This window comes from Myodes glareolus, chromosome 17, assembly GCF_982192425.1.
Source record: "Myodes glareolus chromosome 17, mMyoGla1.1, whole genome shotgun sequence".
Taxonomy (NCBI): Eukaryota; Metazoa; Chordata; class Mammalia; order Rodentia; family Cricetidae; genus Myodes; species Myodes glareolus.
Genome location: NC_142042.1, coordinates 20511342 through 20527081, shown reverse-complemented (window position 1 = coordinate 20527081; position 15740 = coordinate 20511342). Strand labels below are relative to the sequence as shown.

Below are 15740 nucleotides of genomic sequence, written 5' to 3'. Positions count from 1 at the left end.
TGGAGAGAGGGAGGGATGGGAGGAGGGACAAACAGAGGGGGGTAGGATGGAGAGAGGGAGGGAGGGAAGAAGTGGGGGAGGGAAATAAGGAGGGAGGGAATGTGAATGATCCCTAAGATAAGTTGTCAAAATAAAGCTTCCACGGTCCTTTGATGTTGCTGTGATCTGCCTGCATTGTCCACACAATAAAACTCTGGAACACCAGCCTGCCCGCCCACAGTTCCATCCCTGCTGTCTTAGAAAGGGCATTAGGGACTCTCCGTACTTCTCTGAGCTCACCTGTAATACTGGCTAAGAAACCTTTCCCATCATGCTGCTCTTAAGATCATGTAACAATGCAGGAAGAACTCCCACTAGAGTTGTGAGAGCATTATAAACATCCACTAGCTTCTTCCAAATCTGGGCTTCATAGAAAAACTGTGCCCTTCCGTGACAGTGAAAGACAGTGCTCTCATGGGAGTCTTAAAGGTATTGGACTTTGGACCTAGTGGGACCTCTGACTCCTATCCAGACCATCGTAAACAAAGTTAGGTGACAGCCATTCTCTGGAAGAGAGAATATTAACCACAGTTAATATTCCACAGCCTAATTTGATCATGTGACCGCTAATAAGCTGTCTACACCAGCATAATTATTTTGGCTATGGACAACACTATTGTTCCTTTGACAACCCTAGAGAAGTGTAAAGTGCATGCTTATATATATATATATATATATATATATATATATATATATATATATATATATATATGTTGCCCGCTTGTTTACATAAGAAGTGGTATATACTCTGGTACACTAACATTGGTAAAAAACACAATACTCAATAAAAATCAGATGTATGTTCTCACACCCAAACTTATGACATTAAAAAAAGGACAATGGACATGTCTTAAGGAACATTGGCCCATTTGACAAAACATTCATTCTTTGGACCAACTCAAGTGCAAGCTCCCTAAAGTCTCCTGAGTCCTCCGTGAGAATATCTATGTGTCCTATTGCTTACTGCATAGATGACTGCACACTCTCTGCCTTTCTCCTCCAGTGTATTCTGAGCCTATGTTCATGCATGCCAGTTGTAGCTGTAACTCACTGAGCTGCCCCTACCCATGTGGCTGCATGATCAGCACATGTGTGCACTGTTCTGCTTGTTCCCCACAGTCATTGATGTGACACTCTAACATCCTTATCTTACAGAGAAGCAGACCACGGCAAGAGCAAGGTGATATGTCCAAGCTCTCTCAGGAGAAGTGATAGGGCTTGTTGTAAGCACTGTCTCCTGGAAGGAGTGAAGTCCATCTCTTACTCATGACTGCCACCCCCTGGACCAACTCCATGCTGCCTCAGGTCCTTGGTCTATGCTGACTAGTAGTGTGCGCTGCAGAGATTCCAGGGGTCCCTGCTGCTTTTATGTGCTTGAGGGTGTTTCTCCTCTTTGAAGAGAACTGGAGGCCAAACCTTCATCCCCTGAGGCTCTGTCTGTCCTCTCCATCTGCCCTGCTTTGTCTCCTGTCCTCCTTACTATGCTCCGTGTAGACTAAGTTACTGCTTTTCCTAGCAAAGGAAAGCAGACCTCTAACCTGTCTGAGAAAGGAGAAAGTGCAGCTGAGACAGGGGAAGAGTGAACTGAGAGAGGGGAGACAGATGAAAAAGGAAGTGTGGAACCTAATGAAAGCAGAATGTCCCCAACATCACATCCCCAGAACAAGGTTTCCTTCACAGTTCAATGCCCTTTGTTTTCACTTAACATGCAGTGTGAATAAACTGTTGGGCGTGTCATAAATGGCCAGATCACGTGTGGCATCAGCTGACACCCCAGCCAACAAAATCTGTGTGCAACCTTGGCCCAGTGCACTGCAGGAGGGAAGAGCCTACAGGGACCCATCAATCTCCCGCCAGCAGCGAGGATAGACACCATGAGCACAGCCGGAAAAGTAAGAAAAAGATCTTGCTGTTGGGAATATATTCTCATTAACATGCTAAAAGATGCTGACTTCTAACTTAGACATGACATGCACTGAAAGGCGATGTGTAACGTGTGCTGTAGCACAGGGCGTGCACTGGACGACAGTGCAGCCCGGCTGCTGCTAAATATCTTTAACAAGAGCACACAGACTCTAGATCTGGGGACGTCCTCACTTCCTCACTAACTCTGCAGCACAGGGATTTCCTTCTGAGCCAACTGTGACTACCTTGTAAACAGAAAATTTAAAGAGATCTACAGAGAAGTCTGTGTTTATATCGAGATGCCTTAGAGGGCTGTTCTTGGGAATCACAGATTTCTTATGAAAACAGAAAAGTCTGACAGGAGTTTCGTATGATCATTTGGACTCGGGAACTTAGCAGAACTGTCCCGTTAAACTTTGTTAAAATTTCTGACAAGAGGTAGATTGATTTCGAAACTTTAGGATCATCCACGGTAAGATTATATTATCTTGCACACTGTGATGTGGAAGGGTTCATTGCTGCACAATTTATAAAATCTCTAGAAGCTCTATAGAACTGTCTCTTCTCTCTTTAAAAAAAAAGTCCACATTTTACATACAATTAATTCTGAGAAAAACTGAATCACTTGTTAACACTGAGAATACACACATATAGTACTGAGATTTCCAAAAAGTCACCTTCCTTGTTCAGCCTCTGTATGGTATTGAGACACGCAAGCAACCATTCAGCATAAATAACTGATTTGTGCCATCCAACTGCTTAATTATAAAGCCCGTGTTTCTTTTGGCACAAGGGCTGTTTTAGGTGTGGGTCAAAAGTCCAACAGCTCACAGTGAGAGCTGGGGTTGGAGACTTCTGCATCCATGGTGTGACACGATTCTGTATAGAAAAGATGGCTGGAGAATCAGCACAGAAGGGGCAGTCGCCATTAGTTTTGTTCCAATTCACTTTATTTTCTTTCACTCCTGGTCATGTTTAGGATGGCAATCACATTTCAAGGAAAAGTAGTTAGGATAAATAATGACTGAAAAAGTTAAAAGAAAGACTGAATTCATGCAGCATAAGTAGAAAACCAATCCTATCAACCAAGAGAGAATTGAGGGACTAGGGAAAACAGGCTCCTGGGTGCAGGGTCAGTAACAATGCAATGGTGATCATCGATTTGAGTTTATAGTGCATAAAACAGCAAAATAACAATGTAGCCAGGTATGATAAACCATCCCTGAAATCTCAGTGCTAGGAAGGCCAAGACAGAAAGGTTCCTAGTTCAAGGCCAGCCTGGGCTGCTTATTGAATATTGTCCAGAAATCCAAAGCCTGGGGTTTAACTCTGTAACAGTGTACTTGCCCAGAATGCACAAAGTTCCAATTCTGCGCCCAATCACTTCAAAAATATATTTATAATTATAATTTAGAATTAAACATATATCAAATGATTTTAGTCTAACAACCTCTTTCAGAACAGTACCAGTGACTATCAGGAAACAAAAGGGTACAAGTGTGGCCTGAAAGAGCACACTCCAATTCATCTCCGATGTATGACCTTTCTTTTCCTGACCTTCTACTATGGTGTCACAGGTTTCTCAGGGTTTTTTGACTCCTTGTAAATGAGAAGTGTCTATTTCTATGTAACAATGGGTGGCAGACCTGGGGACAGACGCTGTGCGTAGGAAATATAGAGACACAATTGCGGTGATCCCCTTCTAGCTGCAGTCACCCTTCATCTTCCAGGTGATCAAGTGCAAAGCAGCGGTGCTGTGGGAGACCCACAAGCCCTTCTCCATCGAGGACATAGAAGTCGCACCCCCCAAGGCCCATGAAGTCCGCATTAAGGTAGCGCCCCTTTCGACCAATGAAATATTAGTTTTGAAAAACTCAGAAAATCCTTCATAGAAGCATCCAAAAATGGATTAACACTCCCTTTCATCTGCTCATTCCGACAATGAACGAGCCTGTTGCTGAGCCGAGCTGTTGACATCAGCTGCTAAAAGATCAAAGTTTAACATAATCCCTGAAAACATTTTATGTTTATGTGTTTGTAAAGTGCTAAACATTTTGAATCCAAAAGCAATTAATATTAGGTAATTTCTTGGTGCTCATTTCCTAGCTCTATTTCCATAGCACAGCATGCATTTTAAAATATTGTATAAACTACATTTTTGGGGGGGGTGACTTAATTCACAGATTGTTCATTACCGCTTGAGCTGTTTATTTGGGAGAAGAGATGAAAGCACATGAAAACTTGGACCTAAATCGAATCTGGAAGCAATAGTGATTGTTAGCAAGATCCTGAGAAGCCTCATTTCAGAATAAGTGTGCTAAACCTTCGCAGTCACTATCGTGACTGAGTGAAATCGATCTCTCATCTGTAGATGGTGGCTACTGGGGTCTGCCGCTCAGATGATCACGTGGTTTCTGGAAGCCTGAGTACACCTCTTCCTGCAGTTCTAGGCCACGAAGGAGCTGGTATCGTGGAGAGCGTTGGAGAAGGGGTGACTTCTGTCAAACCAGGTACAGAATTCTTTACCCTCAGCATTTGTGCTTTGGCCTTGATTCCAAGAGCTTCCCTCCCAAAATAGGAAGCCCAGCAGTAGGAGACTTAAAATCTGGCACAAGATCACAGGGTTTCCACCCCTTCCTCCCTGCATGCCTCAGTCCTGTGGCATCCAATCATGTTTTTTCTCTTTCAACATCTATTTATCATCTACTAGGTGTCAGGCGCCAAGTTAGAGTCTCCAATGTGACCTTCAGAGTTCACAATCTGCTAACTTCCACTTCAGTGTCACTGAGCACCTGGGACTTTTCAAGATCCAAACAGACCTACTAATGTGGCAAAGGAAAGACCTGCAGGTCCAGGTTCTGAGTGTCTAGATGTAGGGAAGCTGCTCTGTGCTGAGTTCAGAGACCCGACTGCTTGCCTGGCTTCAGGATGCCTCTCCTGTAGGATGCCGTAGGGTTAACCGCATTGCATCCACAAGATGACTTCCTCTTCATTATATGCTCTTCCTTCTTCAATATAGAAACATAGTACAAGATTAGAGGAAACCACAGAGGGAAAAACTTGACCAAAGTCCTCCAAACACAAACCATTTTATTATCACTAGTTGGGATGAAGGTGGTGGGTTGTACAGTGCTTTTTACTTTATTCAATTTTTTTATTTTAACTATGTATGTTTGTTTTTTGGATATAAAAGCTGAGTAAAAATAAATTTTCTGTGATTTCATCACACATTCATTTTATCTGTGAAACATAGTGATCAAGTCATTGATTTGGTACAATAATGTAGGTAGCACATGTGATTTAAAAACAAAATTATGGGTCGGGCGGTGGTGGTGCACGCCTTTAAATCTAGCACTCGGAAGGCAGAGGCAGGGGGATCGCTGTGAGCTTGAGGCCAGCCTGGTCTACAAGAGCTAGTTCCAGGATAGACTCCAAAGCTACAGAGAAACTCTTGTCTTGAAAAACCAAAAAAAAAAAATTATGTACATCTTCAAAAAGATCACTTTTGCCAGTTTTGCCAGTAAAGTCAGACATCTCCTGCATTCCAAATAACCAGAAAATAAGAAATGAACACATTTGGCTTGAGTTAAGCTTTGCTGTTCCCTTTATTTGTAAAGCAATAATAGTAAAAATTAACATAACTTTCAGGATGCTTTCTCTATAGCGAAAAATTGATAATTCATAAACAATTATCTAAAAAAAGTCACCTTTCCTTTCTCAGGGGAAATCTCTAACTCACTGTTGAGGACTGAGATGTCCAGAGCAAGTCGTCACTTCTTTGTCACATTTCAGCGTCCTCAAAAACAACTAAGCTTATTGTTAAAGCATTCGTTTCATAATAAGAGAAGCACAATCACTTTGAAAAACCAAAACTGGGTGATGGAGAAAAACTCAGTGGGTGAGGTCATCCTGTTAGACAGTCGACAACTACCTGTAACTCCAGCTGCTCGGGACCCAGCGCCCTCTGCTGGCCTTCAAGGGCACACACACACACACACACACACACACACAAGAGCACACACACATGGATACTTGGACATGCACATAAAAACAAAAGAAATATTTTTAAAAGTAAAAAACTAGCTACCAAAATCCTCGTTTTAATTTTAACATTATGATCAAATTAAATTTGGTTTTATTTTATTATACAATATTCCCTGTGTTGTATTTGGTTTGTGTTTTCTTATAATAATTATATAATAATCAGGTAACTCCAACTTCTCATGGGAAGTTAGCCACTCATTAAAACAAAAGTATATATTTATACTTAGCAGTGAGTATATCTAACGATTGACTAAGCTAATTGTGCAAAGCCCCGAAGAGAAACTGAGGCACACATGGAAAGTTAGCTGCTCATCAGTAGATGTAGTTGTTTTTACATTTCCCTTTTATTTCAGGAAACTCCAAGCACATAGAAACCTGGATGAAGAGCAATGACCCATGCATGACGTAGTGCAGTTGAGCTCTATCTCTTAGGAATCTTTCTAGAGCACACATCCCTACATGAAAGCTTCATGTTCTTGCCTTGTTAATTCCCGGGTAGACATTAAGTCATTTTCTTGTTCCCCTTCCAGGCGATAAAGTCATCCCGCTGTTTTCTCCCCAGTGTGGAAAATGCAGAATCTGCAAGCACCCGGAGAGCAACTTCTGTATGAAGAATGAGTAGGTTTCTTATTGTCTTCTTGCATAATTGGGGTGCACACTGGTTTCTTATGTCTTCTTGAACAATTAGGTTGCACAGTGGTTTTCTTTTGTCTTATACCATTTGTTTGCTTTTTTTAGTTTGTCACAGCCTCGGGGGACTTTGCTGGATGGCACCACAAGGTTCACCTGCAAGGGGAAGCCAATCCACAACTTCATCAGCACCAGCACCTATTCCCAGTACACTGTGGTAGATGAGATGGCAGTGGCTAAAATCGATGGAGCTTCACCCCTGGACAAAGTCTGCCTCATCGGCTGCGGTTTCTCAACTGGCTATGGCTCTGCTGTCAAAGTCGCCAAGGTAAGATGGAGAGTGGACCATGGACCAAGCTACATGCATATTGTTGGGACCGAAGGGAAGAAATTGCTCACAGGGGTCAGAGAATTTTTGTAGAAAAGAAATAAGATTGTCCAACTCCAGTGAGAATTCACTCCACACACTCATGAAAAGCTCTATAATATTATGCATGCAGCTCTGCCTAGTTCCCAAAAGAAACGGGCCTCTCGTAGAAATTGTTTGAAACTTACGTAGATCTGGAGCTGTAACGCTTTGCATTTGCTGTTGTCTGCAAAGCTCTGTTATGTCCCAGTCCCAAGATACATTTGAGCAATAAAACATGTTTTATTGAAACATGTTCAATAAAGAGTCAGAAACTGGCAAGTTTGGACATTTGGAAACAATGGAAGATTTTAAAGTGGAGACGTCATCACTGTTATCTCTAAAGTAAGCCAAAGTGGGGAGATCCACACGGCACAAATGCTGTCACCAGTGTTTTTAAAATAAAGACCAGCGCTGCTACCTAGTGCCAACCTGCCTGCATAGTGGAAATTTCCTGAAAAGAAAACCGAGGATTAGTGATGAACCAGGACTTAAGGGCACTGGACCAGTGCAGCCCCTCTGAGCTGCCTGATGTTCTTTGAAAGAGCATCACACGGTGAACGTGAGCTTTGATAACGTTAGGCCAGGTGCGGGACAGGGTTGTCTCCTTTCATTGTGGGGATTGAGAACAAACCCTAACAGCAACATTTTCCTAGCAAACCCTAACTTTGGTTGTATTAGAGGTCTCCCTTTCCTACAGTTTCTGTCTCTTAGTGTGTGCACATTGCATGAGAGACAGCGCTCCTTTAGCTACCCTCAACTGTGTGTGACCTAGTATATCCTGATCAAATTCGTTAGCAGATCCTTTAAAACGTCAGTCTATGACTCCAGGATTCTCCCACATCATTTTCACAGGTTGATGGTGTTGATTAAAATATTAATAGGAATAAAATATCCAAAAGGGTTTTGAACACTGAAGAAAATTCTCCTTTATTATAGATGAAATTGATGTTCTTACTGAGTTAAGAGAAAGCAAATACATTTGTTCAATTATTACATTCTATATTTATTTCATTGGCTTCAACCCTAAATATAGTTGTTCCTTGTGCAAGTGCTCATTTGTTTCAACAGGAGGACTGAGTGAGCCTTACAAGCCGTAGGTACCTGTGATCAAGGATTTCAGTCATTCTTATTAAAATACAGATCAGTTTTTGTTTCAGTATTTTTTTCATTTGCTTCTTTAAAAAGTCAAGCTTAAAGTCTCACAAAGATAACATTGGTCTCTTGATGTATTTTCTTAAAGTTTCCTGTCCACTTTCCTGTTAAGCCAGGAATGACTTGTCAATGTTTCCCAGATGACTTCTGCTCCAGTTACCCTGGTTGTGACTCCTGAACGATAGTGAACCAAGGAGTTAATGAAGGAAGGGTGGTTGGATTGCAGTGTAGTCTCCTGGAGTAACCATGATCATTTGTTTCACTTATACAAATTTATTATGTGTATGGGGAAGATGTCATGGTGTAGCCCTTGAAGGTGTAAATCATTTCTATGTCAAGTTCAATGATCATCAGTACAGCTGATCTCTCTAAGGTTTCCCATTGAATAAGAATGGGGATTCTACCTGCAGTGATTCCAATTAACTGGTAGAGGCTGTTACTGGATCCTGAGATGAACAAAAATAATAACTCTCCAGATAAATCTAATATAGAGCAAATTTTTAGAACCACTGCTGTACCCCTTTGGACAGCTATAGTCAGAAGAGGTTTTGGAAGCAGGTATAATGAAGTCTGAGTGGCCATGACAGATTACAAAGCAAGGTGCCTTGTGCATCATGGAGCACTTCCTAGCGATCACCCTTTGGTCCATCTTCTGTATTTCCTGCAAACACAGGTGACCCCAGGCTCTACCTGTGCTGTGTTTGGCCTTGGAGGTGTCGGGCTGTCTGTCATCATTGGCTGTAAAACAGCTGGAGCGGCCAGGATCATCGCTGTGGACATCAACAAAGACAAGTTTGCGAAGGCCAAAGAATTAGGTGCAACTGAGTGCATCAATCCTTTGGACTACAGCAAACCCATCCATGAAGTACTCCAGGAAATGACCGATGGAGGGGTGGACTTCTCCTTTGAAGTAATCGGTCGCCTTGACACCATGGTAGGTACTGTGGCATGCCCTCAGATCTCTCCTTCTGCCATCCATAATGTGCTCCAGACAACAACATAGAAATCTCATGCAGAAAACTATTTTAGATGGTAATTTTCCATCTTCTGTTTCCTTCTCAAATTGATTAATTCAGTGTAGTGATAAGCATATCTTTTTTTATTCTGCAAACTAATAAACCTCCATTAATTAAGGAAAGCTTTTCATTAAGCTATTATAAACTGTCTTACTGATTTTTAGTTAAAAAAAATCAACTCATCAAGCAAATTTAATGGCAAATTCTGTTCTTAAATGGACAAATATGATTTTCTTCCACATTCTTATTATTATATAATATTTGAAATTAAGTATTCTGAAAAGTATTTCAAGTTTCATCATATGGCCAACAGGACTAATGAATAATATGTGGACAACTATTAATTCTTAAGATAAAGCATCTAGAGGAGCAGTTGCTTTAATAGGTCACCATATCCTTATCACAGAGACGGCACCCACAAACATCTGGTTTTACATGTTGGAGGAAATACTTTTTAAAATAGAATTCACAGATTTGGCCATACCCCCTAAATTTAAGAAATATGCATTTTGTAGGGTTGTTTATTATATACATTACATAGTGAATATAAAATACTTACCATGGAGTCAGCTGCCATGTGGTAAGCACTCAATTAAAGTCAGCTGGGGATAATGATAAGAAAGGCTATTGCCAAGCTTACAGTGCTTGTGTGTTTGAAATACACGTGATATTACTTTCAAATAGTTGCAAACACCATACATGGATAAAGAACACTTCTCCAGTATATATCAGCCAACCTAAAGACCTCTAGCGTTCTAGAGAAGCATCTCCAGAGATCTAAAGAATCACCATTACTGAGGTCCTCCAGAAAGCCTTGGCAGAGTTGGTAATAGAGAATGGGAATGGGGCCCTGAGAGTGACTTTCTTCTCAGCCTCGAACTGAGACAAGATGTCAAGAGAGGCTGACCTCTTCTCTGTGGATGGGGAGTTCTTCCACGTTCAGGGTTCTGGTTTCTCCACGGCCATAGCTCTTCTGTGATTCACTAGACGGTCTCCCTGATTGCTCATCTGAGCCCGGGTTGTTGGTGGATTTGAAGATCCAAAAGTCTGATACCCATGTGTTCTGAGGACATCTGGTTTTCTAAATGTCATAATTCAAAATCAAAAGATGGGGTATCATGTATCTTTGGGGATTATAAGTTATCTTTTACTACAGAATTTTAGATGAAACAATTGATAGGTGTAAGTTTCCTGGATGTCTACAAATAATAGAGTAATGTAAAACCCATGCACACATTGGATGCACAGCCACTGAAAACTTGCCCGTTCTTGATCTAAGCCCCACAGTAGGACGTGTTATAAAGGGAGGTTGACAAATGGATAAGAGACAACTTTTGATGCTGTCATCATTACATCTTCAACATCAAAATTCTGTCTTAGAGTGCAAACTTCAAAACTGTAATAATGGACAATGGCAGTGAGTGAACCTGCGCATAGGCAGCCTGAGAGTCACGTGATGAGGAAGTAATATTCTCCTTGGAGGACCCAGACTGCTCAGGCTCCCAATGACACTTGCTTCTTTATTAGTTTATAATGAAGAATTAAACATAAATTCATTCATTCACTCTTTCTCTCAAAATCATTTCTCTGCACATGTCTTCACATGACATGAAACTGTGTATCGTTAGTAGAACTATGAGAAAATTTACTTTAAATACTATTTATATTCCAGATGTCTTCCCTGTTAAGTAGTCATTCATCATGTGGTGTAAGTGTCATTGTTGGGGTGCCTCCTCATGCTCAAAGCCTCTCTGTGAACCCCATGTTGCTGCTGTTGGGTCGCGCCTGGAAAGGAGCAATATTTGGTGGTATGTATTCACAGCTGAGGATCAACTTCTGTATGTGTTCTTGTGTGCCAAGGTGTGTGGATGTGTGTGGAGACAGGGAACATTTGATGTCGTTGCTCTGGAGCAATTTGCCTTGTTGTTTGAGGCTGGGGGTTCACACTCAGGCTAGTCTTCCTGGTCAGCCAATCCCGGGAATCTGTCAGCACTAAATCAGCTGTCTATTGTTACTGACTTATTGTTTGTTTTGTTTTTTATTCTGGAGATCAAATTAAGCTTCTCTGACAAACTCTCCCCCTATCCCTACCTCTACCCTCACACCATCCCCTACAGTAACAGTCAGAGAGGAAGCAATTGAAGAGAACTGTTAAAAATTGTGATAGGAGCTGGAGAGATGGCTCCACAGTTAAGAACATTGGATGTTCTTCCAGAAGACCCATATTCACCTACACGGCAGCTCTCAGCTGTCTGTAACTTCAGTTCAAGAGAATCTAACACCCTCACACTGACATACATGCAACCAAAACACCAAACAATGCGCTTAAAATAAAAATAAATTATTTTAAAAATATTGGTCGGGTGGTGGTGGCGCAAACTTCTAACCCTAGCACTTGGGAAGTGGAGGCATGTGATCTCTGAGAGTTCAAACCCAGCCTGGTCAAAGAGCTAGTTCGAGGACAGCCAGGGCTACACAAAGAAATTTTGTCTCAAAAAACAAAGAAATAAATAAAGAGAGAGAGAGAGAGAGAGAGAGAGAGAGAGAGAGAGAGAGGGGAGAGAGAGAGAGAGAGAAAGGGAGGAGGAGGAGCAGGAGGAGAAGGAGAAGGGAGGGAGTGGGAGGGATGAAGGGTAGGGGATGGTGGGAGGAAGGGAGGGAAGGAGGGAGGGAGGGAGGAAACAAAGAAAGAAAGAAAGAAAGAAAGAAGGAAGGAAGGAAGGAAGGAAGGAAGGAAGGAAGGAAGGAAGGAAGGAAGGAAGGAAAGAAAGGTAAAACAAAGAAACAACAAAAACTGCTAGGGATGCTCAAGTGCTGCTCTCCACAGTTGGTGGCTTCTGGTGGGGTGGTGGTGAGGAAGGACTCAGTTTTCTCTAAGGATCTGGCCGTTGGGAGCTGGCCATGCTCCAGTGAAAATATAGGCAAACTGGATATGATATATTTAAATTATATTTTTCCCCCTTGGGAGAAGTCACACGGTTGCAGGGTCGACCTGGAAGGACTGGGAAGTGAGTGTGATCAGGGGCATTGTGTGAAATTCCCAGATAATCAACAAAAATCTAGTGTCAAAAAAAAAACAAAACCAAAAAGAACTTTATTGCCTGAACCCTCTCCCCAGCTTTGAGGATCAATTCCTAACTTTTTTTTTAGAATTTCTTCCCTTTGGTATGAGAAAAGTTCTTAGAAGGCAACATGAAAATCAATGTTCTCTCTATAGCAAGAACTAATGCAGGAAATTCCAAGACAGGCTGCTCTGTGTCCCCATAAATGAGCCAGGGCTTTCCTGGCTCCTTCTACTTGGGTCTCTGTAAGGCCCAAAAATGCCTCATAGGACACAGAAAGCCCAAGGCAGTAATGTTTGCCTACACTCATTACCGAAGTTTGGAACACTCCCTTCTTTTGGCTATAAACATCTGCAATATGATTTCTCTAGGAAAGATCTACTAAGCCACTGTCATCTGCCAGGGACCCTGTTCATCAGGTGGCATGTCATAAGACGTAAACGCAATTCAGAGGGTGTTTGAGTTCCGCGTCTGCCGCTCAGGTGGCAGCCTATCACTACTGCACGGTTAGGAACTTGGTTTCTTTGGAAGATCTCTTGTCTAATTCTCCTGCCTGCCCCCTGACTGGATCTCACGGAGCTGCTCTCTCCTTTCAGGCTTTAAGGGTAAAGATTCTGTCCCCAAGCTTGTGGCTGATTTCATGGCTAAGAAGTTTCCACTGGAGCCACTAATTACCCATGTGTTACCTTTTGAGAAAATAAATGAAGCATTTGAGCTGCTTCGCTCTGGAAAGAGGTGGGTCTTGAGATTCTTTTTATGGGGTGGGTGGGGAAAAGATTCTTTTTATGGGGTAGGTGGGGAAAAGATTCTTTTTATGGGGTGGGTGGGTGAAAGAGATTCTTTTTATGGGGTGAGTGAGGAAAAAGTTGTTTTTACGGTAGGGGAAACGACCAACAGAAATGAAGGAGAAATGGGATAGGAGCAATAATGGGACTTCTGTGATGGTTCAGGCTCTGCATGCACATGTACGACCCAGGGCATTTATAACGCTAAGCCTCAGTTTCCACAGTCTCTAAAATGAACAAAATATGATAATTGATCTTATAGTGCTGCTGTTTAGGATGAAGTTTAAATGAGACAGTGCCTAAAATGTTTCTACAAAGTGTGTGGCAAACAGCCAGTATGAAATGTCTTTTATTGCCCACTGCTGCATTTCTTACACCAGCCAGGCAGGCTTCGGTAGTATTTAAGGAAACTGACTTAGAACTGAAATCTAAATGGCCATCCTATTAAGATGTTCTGGTGAGTTTAGAGTTGAAGAGATAGAAGGCTAGAGAGGTCTAGAAAATGGTGGGTCGTCCATTTAAGGACTTGACCTTGGTCACAGGAATGGGCAGGGAATGGTTGGGAGCCTGGATAATTTTCATCAAGACTCATAAGGCATGCTTTACTTACCCTCTGGGCACTGTGAGTTCTGGAAATGTGAAACAACTCCTTATATCTCATATTTCAGTATCCGGACTGTCCTGACGTTCTGAGACCATATTGATGCCTTCCTACTCCTGACCACTACACCCCACTGAATCACGGCACCAGCCACATCACAGCACTAATTTTGTTTCTTAGAGACACTGCCAAGAAAGAAATCTTGTAAGCTTTCCACGAGAAACTGAATTTTCTATGATTCTGTTTTCAACCCGAAGGTAGACACCTCTGATGGGGAACTGGAGGGTACCGAGCCTTCCTTCTGATTTGATGACCTCTGTCATCTTTCCTACTGGGGACAATGTGTCTTGTGACATCTTGCAATCTTTTCCCTCTGGAATCCGCAGTCACTGAAACTCAGTGGGGCAGAGAGCTCTTTCTACCCCAGTACGCACAGGATGACCTATGTGCTCAGCCTTTGTGCCACACTTCCCCTTGTCTGTAGTTCTCCTTTATGAGCTGTCTGCGTATGGAGCAAACACCACAGCATGCTAGTGAACATGTAACTGTTATCTCAAATAAAAGCAAGTCTGAAATAAGAACGCAGCACCTCCAGTCATTATATGGGGACGGTGGGCAGGGCGGAATGGGCTCTGAGTTAGGCTTGAGGTCTTAAAAGTAGGCTGCTGTGGGACTAGAGAGCCAGGCCGCAGTTCTGAGAACATTATTCCTGTGCTGAAGAAAGTATAAATTGACATCTGATGATTTCTCAAGTCCACTTATCAGTCCTTCGGCTACCCCGTGCTGCTGTAACCATTCTGAGAATTCCCTCTGAATATTAAAGTAACAATTTTATCCAGATACGTTTAATGCTGTCTGTCAAATATTTAATGTAATAGGAGAGAGGCCGCTTGTTTGTCCCAGCCACCCCGCTAGCTTAGCCCCGAAATAACTACACAGAAACTATATTAATTAAATCACCGCTTGGTCCATTAGCTCTAGCTTCTTATTGGCTAAGTCTTACATCTTAATTTAACCCATTTCTATTAATCTCTGCATCCCCATGTGCCAGTGGCTTACCAGCAAAACATGTCTATCTCCGGCAGCGGATCCATGGCGTCTCTTCCTCTGCCCTTCTTCATCCCAGCATACAGCCTAGCTTTCCCCCACCTAGTTCTGTTCTTCCCTGCCATAGGCTTGAAGCAGTTCTTTATTAACCAATGAAAGCAACACATAGACAGAAAGACCTCCTACATCAATCTAACAATATTCCAGAAGTGGATCATTGCATAGGAAGATAAAATGGTGAGCAAAATGGGGGAAGTTTCGTTGGGGTCAAATACTCTTCTGAGGAGATGCATGTGCACCTGCATGAATAGGTATATGAACTTTGGAGATGTATATATACTTGCATGAACAGGTATGTGAACTTTTGGGGATGTATGTGCACCTGTGTGAACAGGTATGTGGACTTTGGGAGATGTATGTGCACATGTGTGAACAGGTATGTGGACTTTGGGAGATGTATGTGCACATGTGTGAACAGGTATGTGGACTTTGGGAGATGTATGTGCACCTGTGTGAACAGGTATGTGGACTTTGGAAGATGTATGTGCACCTGTGTGAACAGGTATGTGGACTTTGGGAGATGTATGTGCACATGTGTGAACAGGTATGCACACATAAGTCCAGGGACTTGTTTCCATTACCCTAGCCCCCATGCAGCTTTTCCATTGATGCTGGGGATCTGAGCTCCAAGTCTTCATGTTTGCACAGTTAATGTTTTACCAACTGAGTCATCTCCACAGGCATCACCAGCTAATTCTCATCAAAATATGATGTTTAAAGGCACTTCTCGCTCAGATGTCAATAATCAACAGATATCAAACTGCCTTAAGGTAATATACAAAGCAGTTTGGAAACAAAGAGGTTCTTAGTTGGTTTTAAGTATAAATAACAAACATCACATAAGTGATGCCACATTGCAGGAAAGGTGAGAGGAAGACATTGGGAAATAACTTTAAAACGAAGTTGTCTTCTGATGCTTCAAAAAATTGGAACAGGACTGTTGTAGGGAGAGACTACTTGTTTATCCCAGCTGCCCAACTAGCTTGGACC

General features: G+C 42.2%; 1 protein-coding gene across 1 annotated transcript; it reads left to right on the top strand.

Annotated features, from left to right (window-relative positions):
- Positions 1–1778: 1778 nt before the first annotated feature.
- Positions 1779–14224, top strand: LOC146891181 (alcohol dehydrogenase 1). The gene is made up of 9 exons (XM_085677650.2): positions 1779–1931; positions 3675–3776; positions 4316–4454; positions 6519–6606; positions 6727–6946; positions 8853–9113; positions 10868–11003; positions 12854–12992; positions 13711–14224. Exons 1-9 carry the CDS (start codon positions 1914–1916, stop codon positions 13733–13735), a joined length of 1128 nt encoding a protein of 375 aa, XP_085533776.2. The 5' UTR covers positions 1779–1913; the 3' UTR covers positions 13736–14224.
- The last annotated feature ends 1516 nt before the right edge of the window (positions 14225–15740 follow it).